The 14201-nt window shown below is 43.4% G+C and overlaps 1 protein-coding gene across 3 annotated transcripts in view; it reads left to right on the top strand.

Annotated features, from left to right (window-relative positions):
* Positions 1 to 14201, top strand: part of LpR1 (Lipophorin receptor 1) — an 838382-nt gene that overhangs the window by 802729 nt on the left and 21452 nt on the right. For all 3 annotated transcript variants that reach the window (XM_080267931.1, XM_080267932.1, XM_080267930.1), the window contains exon 16: positions 8877 to 9071. In XM_080267931.1, coding sequence (XP_080124057.1) covers positions 8877 to 9071 — 195 coding nt within the window. The remainder of the gene's footprint in view (positions 1 to 8876; positions 9072 to 14201) is intronic.

Below are 14201 nucleotides of genomic sequence, written 5' to 3' on the forward strand. Positions count from 1 at the left end.
AGTAACCCCTCCAATATCCGGATCAATAGAGCCATCGGTAGGTTCGGTTATTGGTTTCGTCCGGATATTGGGCCCCAGCTTATGGAGTTGTACTTATGGACCCTAACTCAGAGTAACACCTATACAACTCCCTCTGGACATGCATAGCACCTATTTAACACCCGAATCACACCAATAAGGCACATAAATGACTGAAATAAATGCAAAAGAAACATAAAATGAGGGTTTAGAAGTATGTTCATACATTAATAAACATTCTGGTACTTATGGACCCTAACCTGGCCTATCTCTGAAAAACACATTCCTACTGCACATGCATGAGGTAAGTATAGTATGGAAAAAAGTACAGTATGAAACATTCTGGTAAGTATAGTATGGAAAAAAGTACAATATGAAACATTCTGGCTACTTACAGCAAGTCCCTGGCCACCTCGATGAATAACTGCATCCTCTCGGACTCTGACAGTAAGAACGATTTCCTGAAGCACTTGCAGTACACTCTTCCTGAAGTCTTGCACTGAACTTAGTCAATAACACACAGAAGTCCGTTCTCTTCACAGTGTTCACTTTAGTCCAAATAATGTTCCAGTTAAATTTAGTGTTGCACATTAACTTTTCCCAATCTTTTCAAAATTTCTAAAGCCAAAACAAAGAAGGTTAGTTACATTAAATTTTGTTTCCACTGAGTCTTTTCTCTCATTTCGAAAACCTTAACACAACACACCGTTTTTTTCACTGCACAACACTCAAAATTCCCGTGTGGTCTAGTGGAGAAGTTCTTGCTGTTTATTCACTGTCAGAGTCCGAGAGTATCACTGGCAGGTGACCAAGGGGTGCATCGGTGGGTCGTGGTGATGGCGTACCGACTACAGAAGACTCTGAGGAAAGCCGCAAACTCACATCGAGCGGTGACTCCACTGTAGCTGATGTGCTGGGCTGTGGCTCGGAGCATGAGGGCCTGTCTTGGGAAGGCAACGGAGTGGAGCCAGGGCTTGGCACAGCGGGGGTCACGGGCCTGAAAAAACTGTCAATCATTGACTGACGCAAGGACCGACGATTCTGGCGATTGATGATGTGCTGCCGGAAAGCACGCACTTCCTCCACGAGTCCCAAGGGCCCCATCTCCCTGTCGCAGTCCGGGTGTTCCAGGTAGTCTAGGACGAACTCTAGATGTTCCCGGAGTGCGCTCAGCTTGGGGATGGCTGGAGTAGTGTCCTGCTGAGAGGAGTCCGCATCATCATCGCCTTCGTCGTCAGAATCTTCAAGTTCGGGGCTGACACCAGCAACCGAAGACGCGATCTCGATATCAGACAACGTCTGATACCCAGGATCGCCCTCGTCGTCGTCCAACCACTCACGAACATCGTCCACATCAACATCGTCGCCGTGCGTACGTAGCCGTGCATGGAAGTCATCCACGTCAAACCCTAGAAAATCGTACTCCACATCTGTTCCGAGAAGCAGACGAGACCAACCATTTTCAAGAGTTTTCACAGGGACTTCCTTCCATGCACTAGCCCAGTTGTACAGCGCAGACTTGATGTTGTAGCAGCGAAGGTTTTCCAAAGTCCGCTTGCCTCGAGTGTCATGTCCTTCCCTGCGCTCGTCCTCGTCCTCGAGAACAATCATCACCTCGTCCAGGAACTTCCGACGGTACAGGCGCTTTGTTGCCACGATCACTCCTTGGTCCATGGGTTGAATGAGAGCAGTCGTATTAGGTGGCAGAAACATGCACCTAATACGGCCATTCTCAGCAACCAAGTCCTTGTCGCATGGGTGGGCAGGTGCATTGTCGAGGAGAAGAAGAGCCTTTACCTGGTCGCGAGGGATTCCCAGTGTCTTCGTCTGGTACTGTATGACCTCCTTGACGAAGTGACGGTGAAACCAGTCTTTGAAAATCACAGCTGTGAACCATGCTTTCAAAGAATGGTACCATATGACAGGAAGGACATCCATCACCCCACGAAGGCACCGAGGCTGCTTTGCACGGCCAACAACAACGGGCTTAAGCCGGTGCATGCCGTTAGCACTGGCACAACACAAAGCAGATATCCATTCCTTAGAAAGCTTGCGGCCAGGTACACGCTTCTCCGTCTCATCGGCTAGGGTGTTCGTTGGCACCGAGCGATAGAATAGGCCAGTTTCGTCTGTGTTATAGACTTGACCGAGAGTGAGGCCCTCCCTGTCGATCAAGCCTTTCGCCTTGTGCCGAAACTCGTCAACTCCATCCTCGTTGGCGTCCAATGCTTCGCCATGTGCTTTATGGTTAGTAAGGCCATGTCGCAACTTGAACGCGAAGAGCCAACCCTCGGATGCCTTGAAGTCTAGGGCGTCGTGAAGCCTTGCAAACTTCTCAGCAGCAGCCTTCAGCTCCGTTCCACGTACCATCACACCAGCTGCATGTTGCTGTCGGTACCAAATCAACGTGGATTGGTCGATTTCTGCAAACTTGGGGGTAAACATAACCTTCCTTTCCACGTTGCGTTTGCTTCTCGACGAGAAGTCAGCCGTGTACTGCATGAGTTTGTCTCGGGAATGTTTGATATCGAACAAAGTCGACCGGGCCAGGTTAAACTCGTGGAGAATGTGTGAAGATGACCAACCCGCATCAACTTTCTCCAATATCTCCCTCTTCTTTTCCAGAGTCAACACCACTCTCTTCCTTTTCTCAGGTGGCGGGGCCATCATCACACACACTAAGAGGAGGGCAGAGAGCAGCAGGAGGCCTTGCAGCAAGTACGGCACCACCACAAAAGCGAGCACGTGGGCAGCCATTGCGAAGAGCGTAGGTCCAGTCGCGGTGAGAGACAGGCGGGAAGTGGGGAGGATGCAGCGGCGCTCTATCAGACGTCGGAGGAATGACGAACCAAAACAATGCTCTCACGCGACGCGTGTGGCAAGTTCAAATTACGGACGGCAAAAAAAAAAAAAAAAAAAATTTTTTTTTTTTTTTTGGGTTTTCGGACCATTTTGGGAATGTTTGATCCCAGGACGATAAGGTTCGGTTAGTGGGGATGTTCGGTTATTGGGCGTCCGGATATTAGAGTGATTACTGTATTTATATACTGTATATATATATATATATATATATATATATATATATATATATATATATATATATATATATATATATATATATATATATATATACAGTAGAAGTCCGATTTTTCGGCATCTATGGGACCAGGCAAGTGCCGAAATATCAAAATTGCCGAATTATCGAAAACCCTACCCACTCAGTACCTTATATATTTCGGTGAACACTATCATCATTACTCATATCACTACAAATGTGTTTGGAGAGAGTACTGTATACTGTTTGATACTGTACAATACTGTAATGAATACAGTACTTTACTGTACATGAATATGAAAAATAAAGAAATTAGTGAACATACTGTATATAAATGTAATGGTACAGTAGGCCTACAAGTTCACATGCACTTACCTAAACTTATAGTAGGTTCCTTATTTACATATGTACAATAGAAGGGGTTGATTGGAGTCTGCTACTGCTGGAAGAAGTCCACATCTTATGTGTACGCTTCTTGCTAACACCAGTTAACTTTCCACACGTGGAGGCCATTTTCAAAGCACGCAGATGTTTATACTGTTCACAACACACGGCTGGTCCACTCAGGTGTTACAAAGCTCCTGTCTGATGTTACGGTGCTTACAGCACACTCGAATAGTAATTTCAGAGGTATTTCGGTACGAAGTTCACAAAGCACACAGAAGAATCAAGAGAAGTCGGCAGCAGCACGGCAACAACTCGGAAGAATGGCGAAACAGATTCTCTTTCCCATGCTAGACTCACTACATGTTTGTCCTCTCTTTATGCTATAGGAGAAAGAGCTAGCCTCTGAGCTTCATGGCAGTGGTAGACTCGTTCCATCACTTTCACAATCTCACTCACTAAGGCGGGTAAAGGCGGGTAGCTATCTGGCGAGCCTCATGGAGAATTTCAAGACTGACGAAAAAAAATTGGAGAATCTGCCGAACGATCGGAGATTTTCGTAAATGGGACTATTTCTCAACACTGCCGAAATGTCAGATTTGCCGGGGAATTGGATGCCGAAATATTGGACTTTTACTGTATATATATATATATATATATATATATATATATATATATATATATATATATATATATATATATATATATGTTTGGAAACTCCCTGTACTGTTGTTTGCAGATGATACTGTGTTGTTGAGTGAAGACGAAGGGGAGCTGCAAGGCTTGGTGGATGAGTTTTAGAGAGTGTGTAAGAAACGGAATCTAAAGGTGAATGTAGGGAAGAGTAAAGTGATGGTCTTTGAGAGAGGTGAAGTCAGTGAATGTACAGCGAGGTTGGATGGTGAGGAATTGGAAAATGTGAATACATTTAAGTACTTGGGTAGTGTGATGAGTAAGGATGGAGGTTTGGAGGGTGAAGTGCTTGAAAGGGTACAGCAAGGAAGAAAGGTTGCTGGTTCTTTGAAAGCAGTGATAAGAAACAGGGAAGTGAGCATGGAAGTGAAAAAGTTACTACATGACAGTATTGTGATACCAACTCTAACGTACGGAAGTGAAGCTTGGACGTTGTTGGAAGGACTCAAGTCAAGAGTGAGAGCAGTGGAAATGAGTTATTTAAGAGGAGCCTGTGGAATCAGATGGAGAGACAGGCTGACGAATGAGGATATAAAGGAGCGTTGTGGTGTTGATGTGGATGTGATAGGAAGCGTTATGAGGAACACACTGAGGTGGTTTGGCCATGTGGAGAGGATGGAGGGTGAAAGACTGACGAAGAGAGTGCATGTAAGTGAGGTGGAGGGGGGAAGAGGGAGGGGGAGGCCGAGGATGAGATGAAGAGATGGGGTGGAGAGGTATATGAGAGAGGGGGGCGTGAGTTGGGAGCAGGGCAGTGAAATGCCGGGGGACAGGGCGACTTGGAGGCGATTTGTTTGTGGCCACCCCAAATGGGATTGAGGCATCTGGCAATAGATATATATATATATATATATATATATATACAGGTAAGCCCTTAATTCTCGCGAATTTTTTTCACGCGATTTCGATTATCCACGAATTTTTCGTAAAATAAGTAAAACAAAATAATAGTATTCAAATAAATAATTTTGATATACTTAAGAGATAAATAAAATATAAAAATTTCTACCTGCTGCCTGTGTTCATACATATATATGTGTGTGTGTGTGTGTGAGGTCGGTCTACCACACACCACACAGTCAGTTTGAATCTGACGGTCGAACCATGCGTTACTAGCAAATCGTTATTTGTGGCTTATTTTTCTGCCTTCCAGTGATTACTTGCCTTGTTTGCCAACATGGGGCCTAAGCATAGTGCTAGTGATGCATGTGGTAACACACCAAAATGGACTCGTAAAGTTATGTCGCTGACAGACAGAGAAAGTTAGTGTTGGACAAACTTAGGGAAGGAATGCCGGCGACAGTTCGCTGTCAGGATGATTCCCCGTCATTTATTTATATACCAGGTTATTTAGCAAGTACAATACACTAGTTTTTTTACTTATATGAGTTATAAAATCCCCCTGAAAATTAGTTATTAAAGTATTAATTAATCAATAATAAGTATATTTATAGACTGACGGGGAATCGTCCATGTTTTGACGGTGAATTGACTTGATGGTTAATTGTCTCGGAACCGTATGTTTGAGGTGAGTCAACTGTTCATACAATAAAGAAAGCAGAACATAGCATACGGGAGGCAGTGAGGGCTGGTGCACCAGACTGTGCTAAAATGTCTCCACCTACGCCTGTGAACTGTCCCGGAATCATATGTTTGAGGTGAATGAGTCAACTGTTCACGGGCAGAATGTAGCATACGGGAGGCAGTGAGGGCTAGGGCACCAGATTGCTGAAGTGTCTCCACCTATGCCTGTGCTTGTCAGCTTTCAGTGTTAAGTTTCTTACATATTTGTTGTTTATCATACTTTATGATAGTTTATAAGGTACATAAACAGTGTTATCCGGATGTAATATACTTAATACACATGCGTAATTATGTTCACACATGGGCAGAACATATACACGAATTTACCACATACGTGAAGGGTCTGGGAACATAACCCTTGCGTGAATTAAGGGCTTACCTGTGTATATATATATATATATATATATATATATATATAATTTTCATTCATCTTAAATGTCAGGACCAGCTGCCTAGCCCCGGGCTCCTATGCTCCTCATGGGGCAGTGTCGGATTGGATGATACATACCTACCCTATCAGAAAGTATTATAACACCAAACAGGCCCTACCCAATATTAAATAAAGAGTGTTTGCCAGTGCTAAAACAGCATAACACAATAAACACGTGCCTGAAAAGACATTAAAACTGTTATAAAGAACTGCAACACCAAAAATCCTTACCAGAAATAAAGTGAAGACTGGGTTGAGTGGCAAGTGAAGATGTGTTGAGAGTGGATGGGCTCGTTCCTGATGTCACCAACCAAGGAAAAGCTGCCACTTTTCACCAGATTATTTAATTTTCGACATCAAAGTCGGTCAGCTAAACCCCGGTCATTTTATGTGCCCTCTTTGTCACTAAAAGGAAAGGAGAAATTATAACAACATTATTTTACTTATTGCTACAAGCAAGAGAGGCTGTAATATAGTGGAATGAAGTGCTTGTTGGAAATATGTAAGAAGGCATGGATGAGTGAAACTGTGCCTGCAGAGTGGATAAAGGCTGTGATTGTACCCCTGTACAAAAATAAAGGTGAGCGAAATGAATGGAAGAATTATTGTGGCTTGAGTTAATTGAGTGTGGTAGGGCAGGTATATGGAAGAATTATAATAGAGAAAGTAAGAGCGATATCAGAAGTCCTAGTGAGTGATGATCAGGGTGGCTTTAGGAGTGGCAGAGGATGTGTGGATCAAGTATTTTCAGTGAGACAGATAGCAGAGAAGGCTTGTGAGAAGGACCATAAGGAGTTTATGGCATTTATGGATCTGGAAAAAGCATATGACAAGTGACAGAGAGGGATTGTTGAGATTTTTGCGCATGTATGGTGTAGATGGTAAGCTGCTAGGTGCTGTCAGGAGTTTTTATGATGGTAGCAAAGCATGTGTAAGGGTTAATGGGCGTTTAAGTGAATGGTTCACGATCGGTGTGGGCGTGCGACAAGGTTGTGTGATGTCACCATGGTTGTTCAATATATATATATGGATGGGGTGATGAGAGAAGTAAAAACACGAGTAATGGAGAGAGGGATGGCGTTGGTAATGAATGGTAATAGATGGAATATCTCAAATTTGTTGTATGCTGATGATGCAGTACTGCTTGCAAGTGCCAGACAAGAACTTGGTAGGCTAGTGCAGAGTTTTGTGGATGTTTGTGAGCGTCGTGCCATGAGAGTAAATGTAGGGAAGAGTAAAGTGATGGTTATTGAGAGAGAAGGTGACTCCCAGTGTGATGTCACAGTGAATGGAGAGAGACTGGAATTGGTGAGAGAGTTCAAATACTTGGGTACAGTGATAGAAAAGAGAGGAAAATGTCCAAAAGAAATTGACAATAGAGTGACACAAGGAAGAAAAGTAGCTGTTGCAATGAAGGCCTTGATAAGAAACAGAGGCTTGAGTGTTGCAGCTGCACAAGGCTTACATGAGGGAGTGTTATTGCCAACTTTAACATATGGGTGTGAGACGATGTTGTGGCATGAAAATGAAAAGTCAAGAGAAAGAGCAGTGGAGTTGGGACTGCTGAGGAATGTATGTGGAGTACAGAGGGTGGGTAGGATACGAAATAATGTGATTCATGAAAGGTGTGGAGTGAGGAAGTCGGTGGACACCAGAATCGAAGAGAGTGTCCTGAGATGGTATAGTCATGTGGAAAGAATGGATAACAATAGGGTGGTGAAAATGGTATACGTGAGTGAATTTGAAGGGGGGAGGAGGTGAGGTAGGCCAAGGAGAAGGTGGAGAGATATGGTGGATGACTGTTTGAGGAAGAGAGATTTGGAAGTTGGTGAGGCTAGGGAACTGACAAGAGATCGAGCTGGCTGGATGAATGTTGTGAGAAATGCACGATCAGGGATTTTGGTACCTCTTGTGAGCATGGCAGCGTCTGGATTGACTCAATCGGATATGTTTGTGTGAGGCTGCAGAATATGATGAATGTTTTTGGCATATCCGGTAGAGCTAGGATTCCGGTGGCTTGAATGATGAGTGAATGGAAGCGTGGCCTATTGGATTGGGCAAGTTTGTGCCGTCAGGACATTGCTACTTCTCACTCTGTCCTTGGGTAGGAAAGGAGGTCCGGATGATGATGATGATGATGATGATGATGATGATGATGATGATAAAAGAAGTGTTGCCATTTTAGATACATTGTTTAACCCCTTCAGTCCCGTGCAGTCTTTTATGTTTTATTGTATCTATAGATACAATTACTGCATCTATAGAATACACTTTTGAAACTGGAGGGGTTAGATATAACCTTCATTAACTCTTTCACCACTAAGGCATGACTCTAAATGTGAATGAAATAAACTAGTAGCAGCAAGATAGAATACAAATGAGTTCCTCTTGCTGCATAGGGTTAATGCATTGTCTCTAGATAGGAGTACACGTAGCCCTCTTATAAGACAGGGATGTGTTCTAAATTATCTCAAAGTTTTAATAGCTAGTTATTGTGTGATGCCCTGGGCATGCTGTTGAGTCAATTGTGCATTCTTTTTTTTCCTTTGCTTTTTGGATCCTACCTCATCCTGTTCTGTGTTGAGAAAAAGTGGTCCAGAATAATAATAATGTAGATAATAATGATATACTGTGGACTTAAAAGCAGAAAAAAATCATCAAGGAAAGTGACTTACAACAAGAACTGACTGTAAAGTGTTGGTACTTTTACAGCTTGCCTATGTGCTGTACCGGTACTTCCGTAAGCGCTCAGTGCACAGTATGAACTTTGACAACCCTGTGTATAAGAAGACTACGACAGAGGACGGGTTCCACCTGGCGGGTCAACAGCGTCCTAATTGCCCCCGCCCCACACCCTCTGCACCCCAATACCAGCACCGTCAGTATGGAGTCATGTCGCCTGAGGATGTGAGTTGCCAGCATTGTTCTCTTTCTGTTTAGAAGTAATTATTTGTGGGGTTGTGGTTAGTCTATAGGAATCTATATTATGGTTGCCATAGATTAAGAGTTATAACCCCTGTTTTGTGACTTTTGGGGAATATATATTTAAGGTGTCTGAGTTGTACTTACGGTATATTAAAATTGTGCATCTTTTAAGGAGTGAGTTTTCCCCATTAGTAAAATTGTAATTCCTCACCAGATGTGTTTGTTACTGCAGAGCCTTTTTTGTGCTCTTTGGCATTGATACTGTACATCATTGAACACTGGATGTGTTCCTGTAATGCCACTATGCAGAGTTCTTTTAAGTGAGGATTTATTTATGTTTTTTCTGACTCTGGGCAAAGCCTTCAGGACCTACCCCAAGGCCCAGTAGTCCTCCTACACATCTCCACATGTCGCCACCTTGGTTCTAACACTCACCATCCATATTGAACACATGCTTGGACTGTCTCATACAGGACTGGTGTACTGGTATGGAAAATTATTTTATCAAATCAAGAAAGGTATGTTTTGGACTTCAGAGTAATAAAATGTATTTGATTTTGAGGTTAGGTGTTTGTATCATTCATGAAGGCTCCAGCATGCATGCATCAGCCTTGGTCACCTAATGGTAGCTGTCCATGCTGCTTGATCTCTGGCAGCCTCCCTATTCAGTCATCTACCCCTGAGGTTGCACTGTGACCTCATCTCAGGTCTTTTTTGGTGTAACTCTTGTAATCTACCTTCGACGTCCACACCTCTCACTTTCCGCATCCAGTTGTCATCTATCCTCACAACATCCACAAACCCTGTCAATATACCCCTACTGATCACAACATCGGTACATTAAAACTCCATCCTTCTCAACTCTTCAGTCGCATTCCTAGCACCCCCCTACATCCCCAGGCCTCACATTCAAGGATGCACTACACTTCCATCAAATCATCATCATTTCTGTACATTTAGGCCTGTGAATATCCTGTTCCTTTATTGCCCAGGTCTCACCACTGTACAGAAACTCCTAACGCATGCTGCATACAAAGATCCCTTAGCACAGAGGGAGAGCCTTCTCAGTATTTGGAGAAGGGACAGTTTCCTGAACTTCATCCAACCACTCCTTATGCTAGTCACAGATCTAACTCCAGCCCCACCTCCAGCAGGTAACATATCCCCCAAATAACAGAACTCCACCATGCACCCAAGAAACTCTCCAGCAAGATCAGTCCTTTCACACCTGTCAGTCTCTACATTCTCTCCCCGCCACACTGCACACACAAAATCAGCATTACTGTGCAGCCTACCTTTAATTCCACAATATCTCTTATGCCTCCACTTATTACAAACACAGCACTAGGTAGAGTTACCTCCCACACCCCTGTGGCAAACAGCACATGGCCACACTCCCTGTACTTTGACTTCCATCACTAGCCGTAGATATCATCACTTGTTTTATCTGCATTTACTTACCATCCACTGACTCGATGTAGTGCTGCTCTCAGGTGGCTGCCCATTCATCTCTTCCTTCCTTCTTCCATTCCTTCCTCTTATATCTTTTCCTTCTTTCTTTCGTCTACGGATGACTCTACACTGAGTGACAAGCCAGGTGGTTTCCTGTACACCAGGAAACCATTTACTGCACTGGAGAGAGTGGATGGAGTTTGTGTGGAAAGGTACATTTCAGGGGTGTGGCACCTCCATGTTTAAAAATAGTCAGTGGAATGACTGTCCAAATGGTGTAAATGAGTCACATCTGGAAAGTAGGGTACAATATAGTATGTGCTGATGCTTTTGCTTGTGAAATGGGGTGGTGATTTCAAAGGCTTGAGTGTTGTCCATTAGTGAATGTCCTTTTTTCTTGTTTGATGGTTATCCCACCTCAGTGTTACATCATTCTTTGTTTCTGGATCATCCCTAGCCTCATCTTTAAATTAAGGAGGATTGCAAGGATCATGATTTTGATAGTGATGTTAATGATATTGATGATGAAATATAAAAACACACAAGCAGATTATGTTAACTAATAAGAATTAATATAAGGTCATCTTAATATTATCCCCCCTGTACAAAGGAAAAGGGGAAAAAGAAGTGTGTGGCGATCATAGGGGCATTTGTTTTTTTAGTATAATAGGAAAAGTATATGGTAGGATATTATTGACAGAGTTAGGGCAAGGCGTTGGCTGAATTCGTAGAGAGGCGGCCTGCAGTCCTGATGGACCAGGTTCGAATCCTGACTGCGACAGGGGACAGTTTAAGGATTTGAATTTTATTTAAAAAAGCAGACTTTCCTGATCTACCAGATGACCTGGCGACATGACGTAAAATAACCCCTGCTAATAGAAGTACACCAGTCCTGTATGAGACAGCCCTAGCATGTATTCAATATGGACGGTGGGTGTTAGCGCTAGAGTGGTGACATGTGGAGGTGTAGGAGGACTACTGTGCCTTGGGATAGGCTACTACCCCCGAGATATAGGCCCTGAAGCCTTTGCCAAGAGTCGAACACATAAAAATATATATATATATATATATATATATATATATAGGTAGAGTCCCGGAGGATTGGAAGTCAGGTATAATTATTCCCTTGTACAAAGGAAAAGGGGAAAAAGAAGCATGTGGTAATCATAGGGGCATTTGTCTTCTTAGTATAATAGGAAAAGTGTATGGTAGGATACTTATTGACAGAGTTAGAGAAAGAACAGAGAAATTAGTTGGAGAAGAACAGGGAGGCTTTAGGAAGGGAAGAGGCTGTGTAGATCAGATATTCATTCTTAGATCTTTAGTGGAAAAGTTTCTAGAGAAGGGAAAGAAGTTGTATGCGGCTTTCATGGATTTGGAGAAAGCATATGACAGGGTGGATAGACAAGGATTGTGGAAAGTGTTAAGAATATATGGAGTAGATGAGAAGTAGTTGAATGCTGTGAAGAGTATGTACGATGGTGCGAAGGCTGCAGTGTGTGTGGATGGTGAACTAAGTGAATTTTTCTCTTTGAAAGTTGGGTTGAAACAGAGATGTGTTATGTCTCCATGGTTGTTCAATCTGTACATGGATGGGGTAATAAAAGAGGTACAAGGTAGGGTAATGGATGTTGGAGTGGCCCTGGTGAGAGAGGATAGTGTTTGGAAACTCCCTGTACTGTTGTTTGCAGATGATACTGTGTTGTTGAGTGAAGACGAAGGGGAGCTGCAAGGCTTGGTGGATGGTTTGGGAGAGTGCGTAAGGAACGGAATCTAAAGGTGAATGTAGGGAAGAGTAAAGTGATAGTCTTTGAGAGAGGTGAAGTCAGTGAATGTACAGCGAGGTTGGATGGTGAGGAATTGGAAAATGTGAGTACGTGTAAGTACTTGGGTAGTGTGATGAGTAAGGATGGAGGTTTGGAGGGTGAAGTGCGTGAAAGGGTACAGCAGGGAAGAAAGGTTGCTGGTTCTTTGAAAGCAGTGATAAGAAACAGGGAAGTGAGCATGGAAGTGAAAAAGTTACTACATGACAGTATTGTGATACCAACTCTAAGGTATGGAAGTGAAGCTTGGACGTTGTTGGAAGGACTCAAGTCAAGAGTGAGAGCAGTGGAAATGAGTTATGTACTTAAGAGGAGCCTGTGGAGTCACATGGAGAGACAGGCTGACGAATGAGGATATAAAGGAGCGTTGTGGTGTTGATGTGGATATGATAGGAAGTGTTGTGAGGAACACACTGAGGTGGTTTGGCCATGTGGAGAGGATGGAGGGTGAAAGACTGACGAAGAGAGTGTATGTAAGTGAGGTGGAGGGGGGAAGAGGGAGGGGGAGGTCGAGGATGAGATGGAGGGATGGGGTGGAGAGGTATATGAGAGAGGGGTGTGTGAGTTGGGAGCAGGGCAGTGAAATGGCAGGGGACAGGGCGACTTGGAGGCGATTTGTTTGTGGCCACCCCAAACGGGATTGAGGCGTCTGGCAATAGATAGATAGATATATATATATATATATACCCTGTATATGTTTATATATATATATATATATACCCTGTATATGTTTATATATATATATATATATATATATAAATAACAGAGGAAATAGTTGGAGAAGAACAGGGAGGTTTTAAGAAGGGAAGAGGTTGTGTAGATCAGATATTCATTCTTAGATCTTTAGTGGAAAAGTTCCTAGAGAAGGAAAAGAAGTTGTACGTGGCCTTCATGGATTTGGAGAAAGCATATGACAGGGTGAATAGACAAGGATTGTGGAAAGCATTAAGAATATATGGAGTAGATGGGAAGTTGTTGAAGGCCGTGAAGAGTATGTATGAGGGTGCTGAGGCTGCAGTGCATGTAGATAGTGAACTGAGTGCATTTTTTTATTTGAAGGTTGGATTGAAACAAGGATGTGTCATGTCTCCATGGTTGTTCAGTCTGTATATGGATGGGGTTATAAAAGAGATACAAGGTAGGGTAGTGGATGTTGGAGTGGCCCTGGTGAGAGAGGGTAGTGTTTGGAAACTCCCTTTACTGTTGTTTGCAGATGATACTGTGTTGTTTAGTGAAGATGAAGGGGAGCTGCAATGCTTGGTGGATGAGTTTGGGAGAGTGTGTAAGAAACGGAATCTATAGATGAATGTAGGGAAGAGTAAAGTTATGGTCTTCGAGAGAGATGAAGTCAGTAAATGTACAGTGAGGTTGGGTGAGGGAAATGGAAAATGTGAGTGCATTTAAGTACTTGGGCAGTGTGATGAGCAAGGATGGAAGTTTGGAGGGTGAAGTGCTTGAAAGGGTACAACAGGGAAGAAAGGTTGCTGGTTCCTTGAAAGCAGTGTTAAGAAACAGGGAAGTGAGCATGGAAATGAAAAAGCTACTTCATGACAGTATTGTGATACCAGCTCTGACATATGGAAGTGATGCTTGGACGTTGTTGGAGGGACAGAAGTCAAGAGTGAGATCAGTGGAAATGAGTTATTTGAGAGGAGCCTGAGGAGTCACATGGAGAGACAGACTGACAAATGAGGAAGCGAAGGAGCGTTGTGATGTGGATGTGGATGTGATAGGAAGCGTTAGGAGAAACACACTGAGGTGGTTTGGCCATGTGGAGAGGATGGAGAGTGAGAGACTGATGAGGAGAGTGTATGTGAGTGAGGTGGAGGGGGGGGAG

This window comes from Coenobita brevimanus, chromosome 25 (genome assembly GCF_032717465.1).
Source record: "Coenobita brevimanus isolate Jiangsu-jjx chromosome 25, ASM3271746v2, whole genome shotgun sequence".
Lineage (NCBI taxonomy): Eukaryota > Metazoa > Arthropoda > Malacostraca > Decapoda > Coenobitidae > Coenobita > Coenobita brevimanus.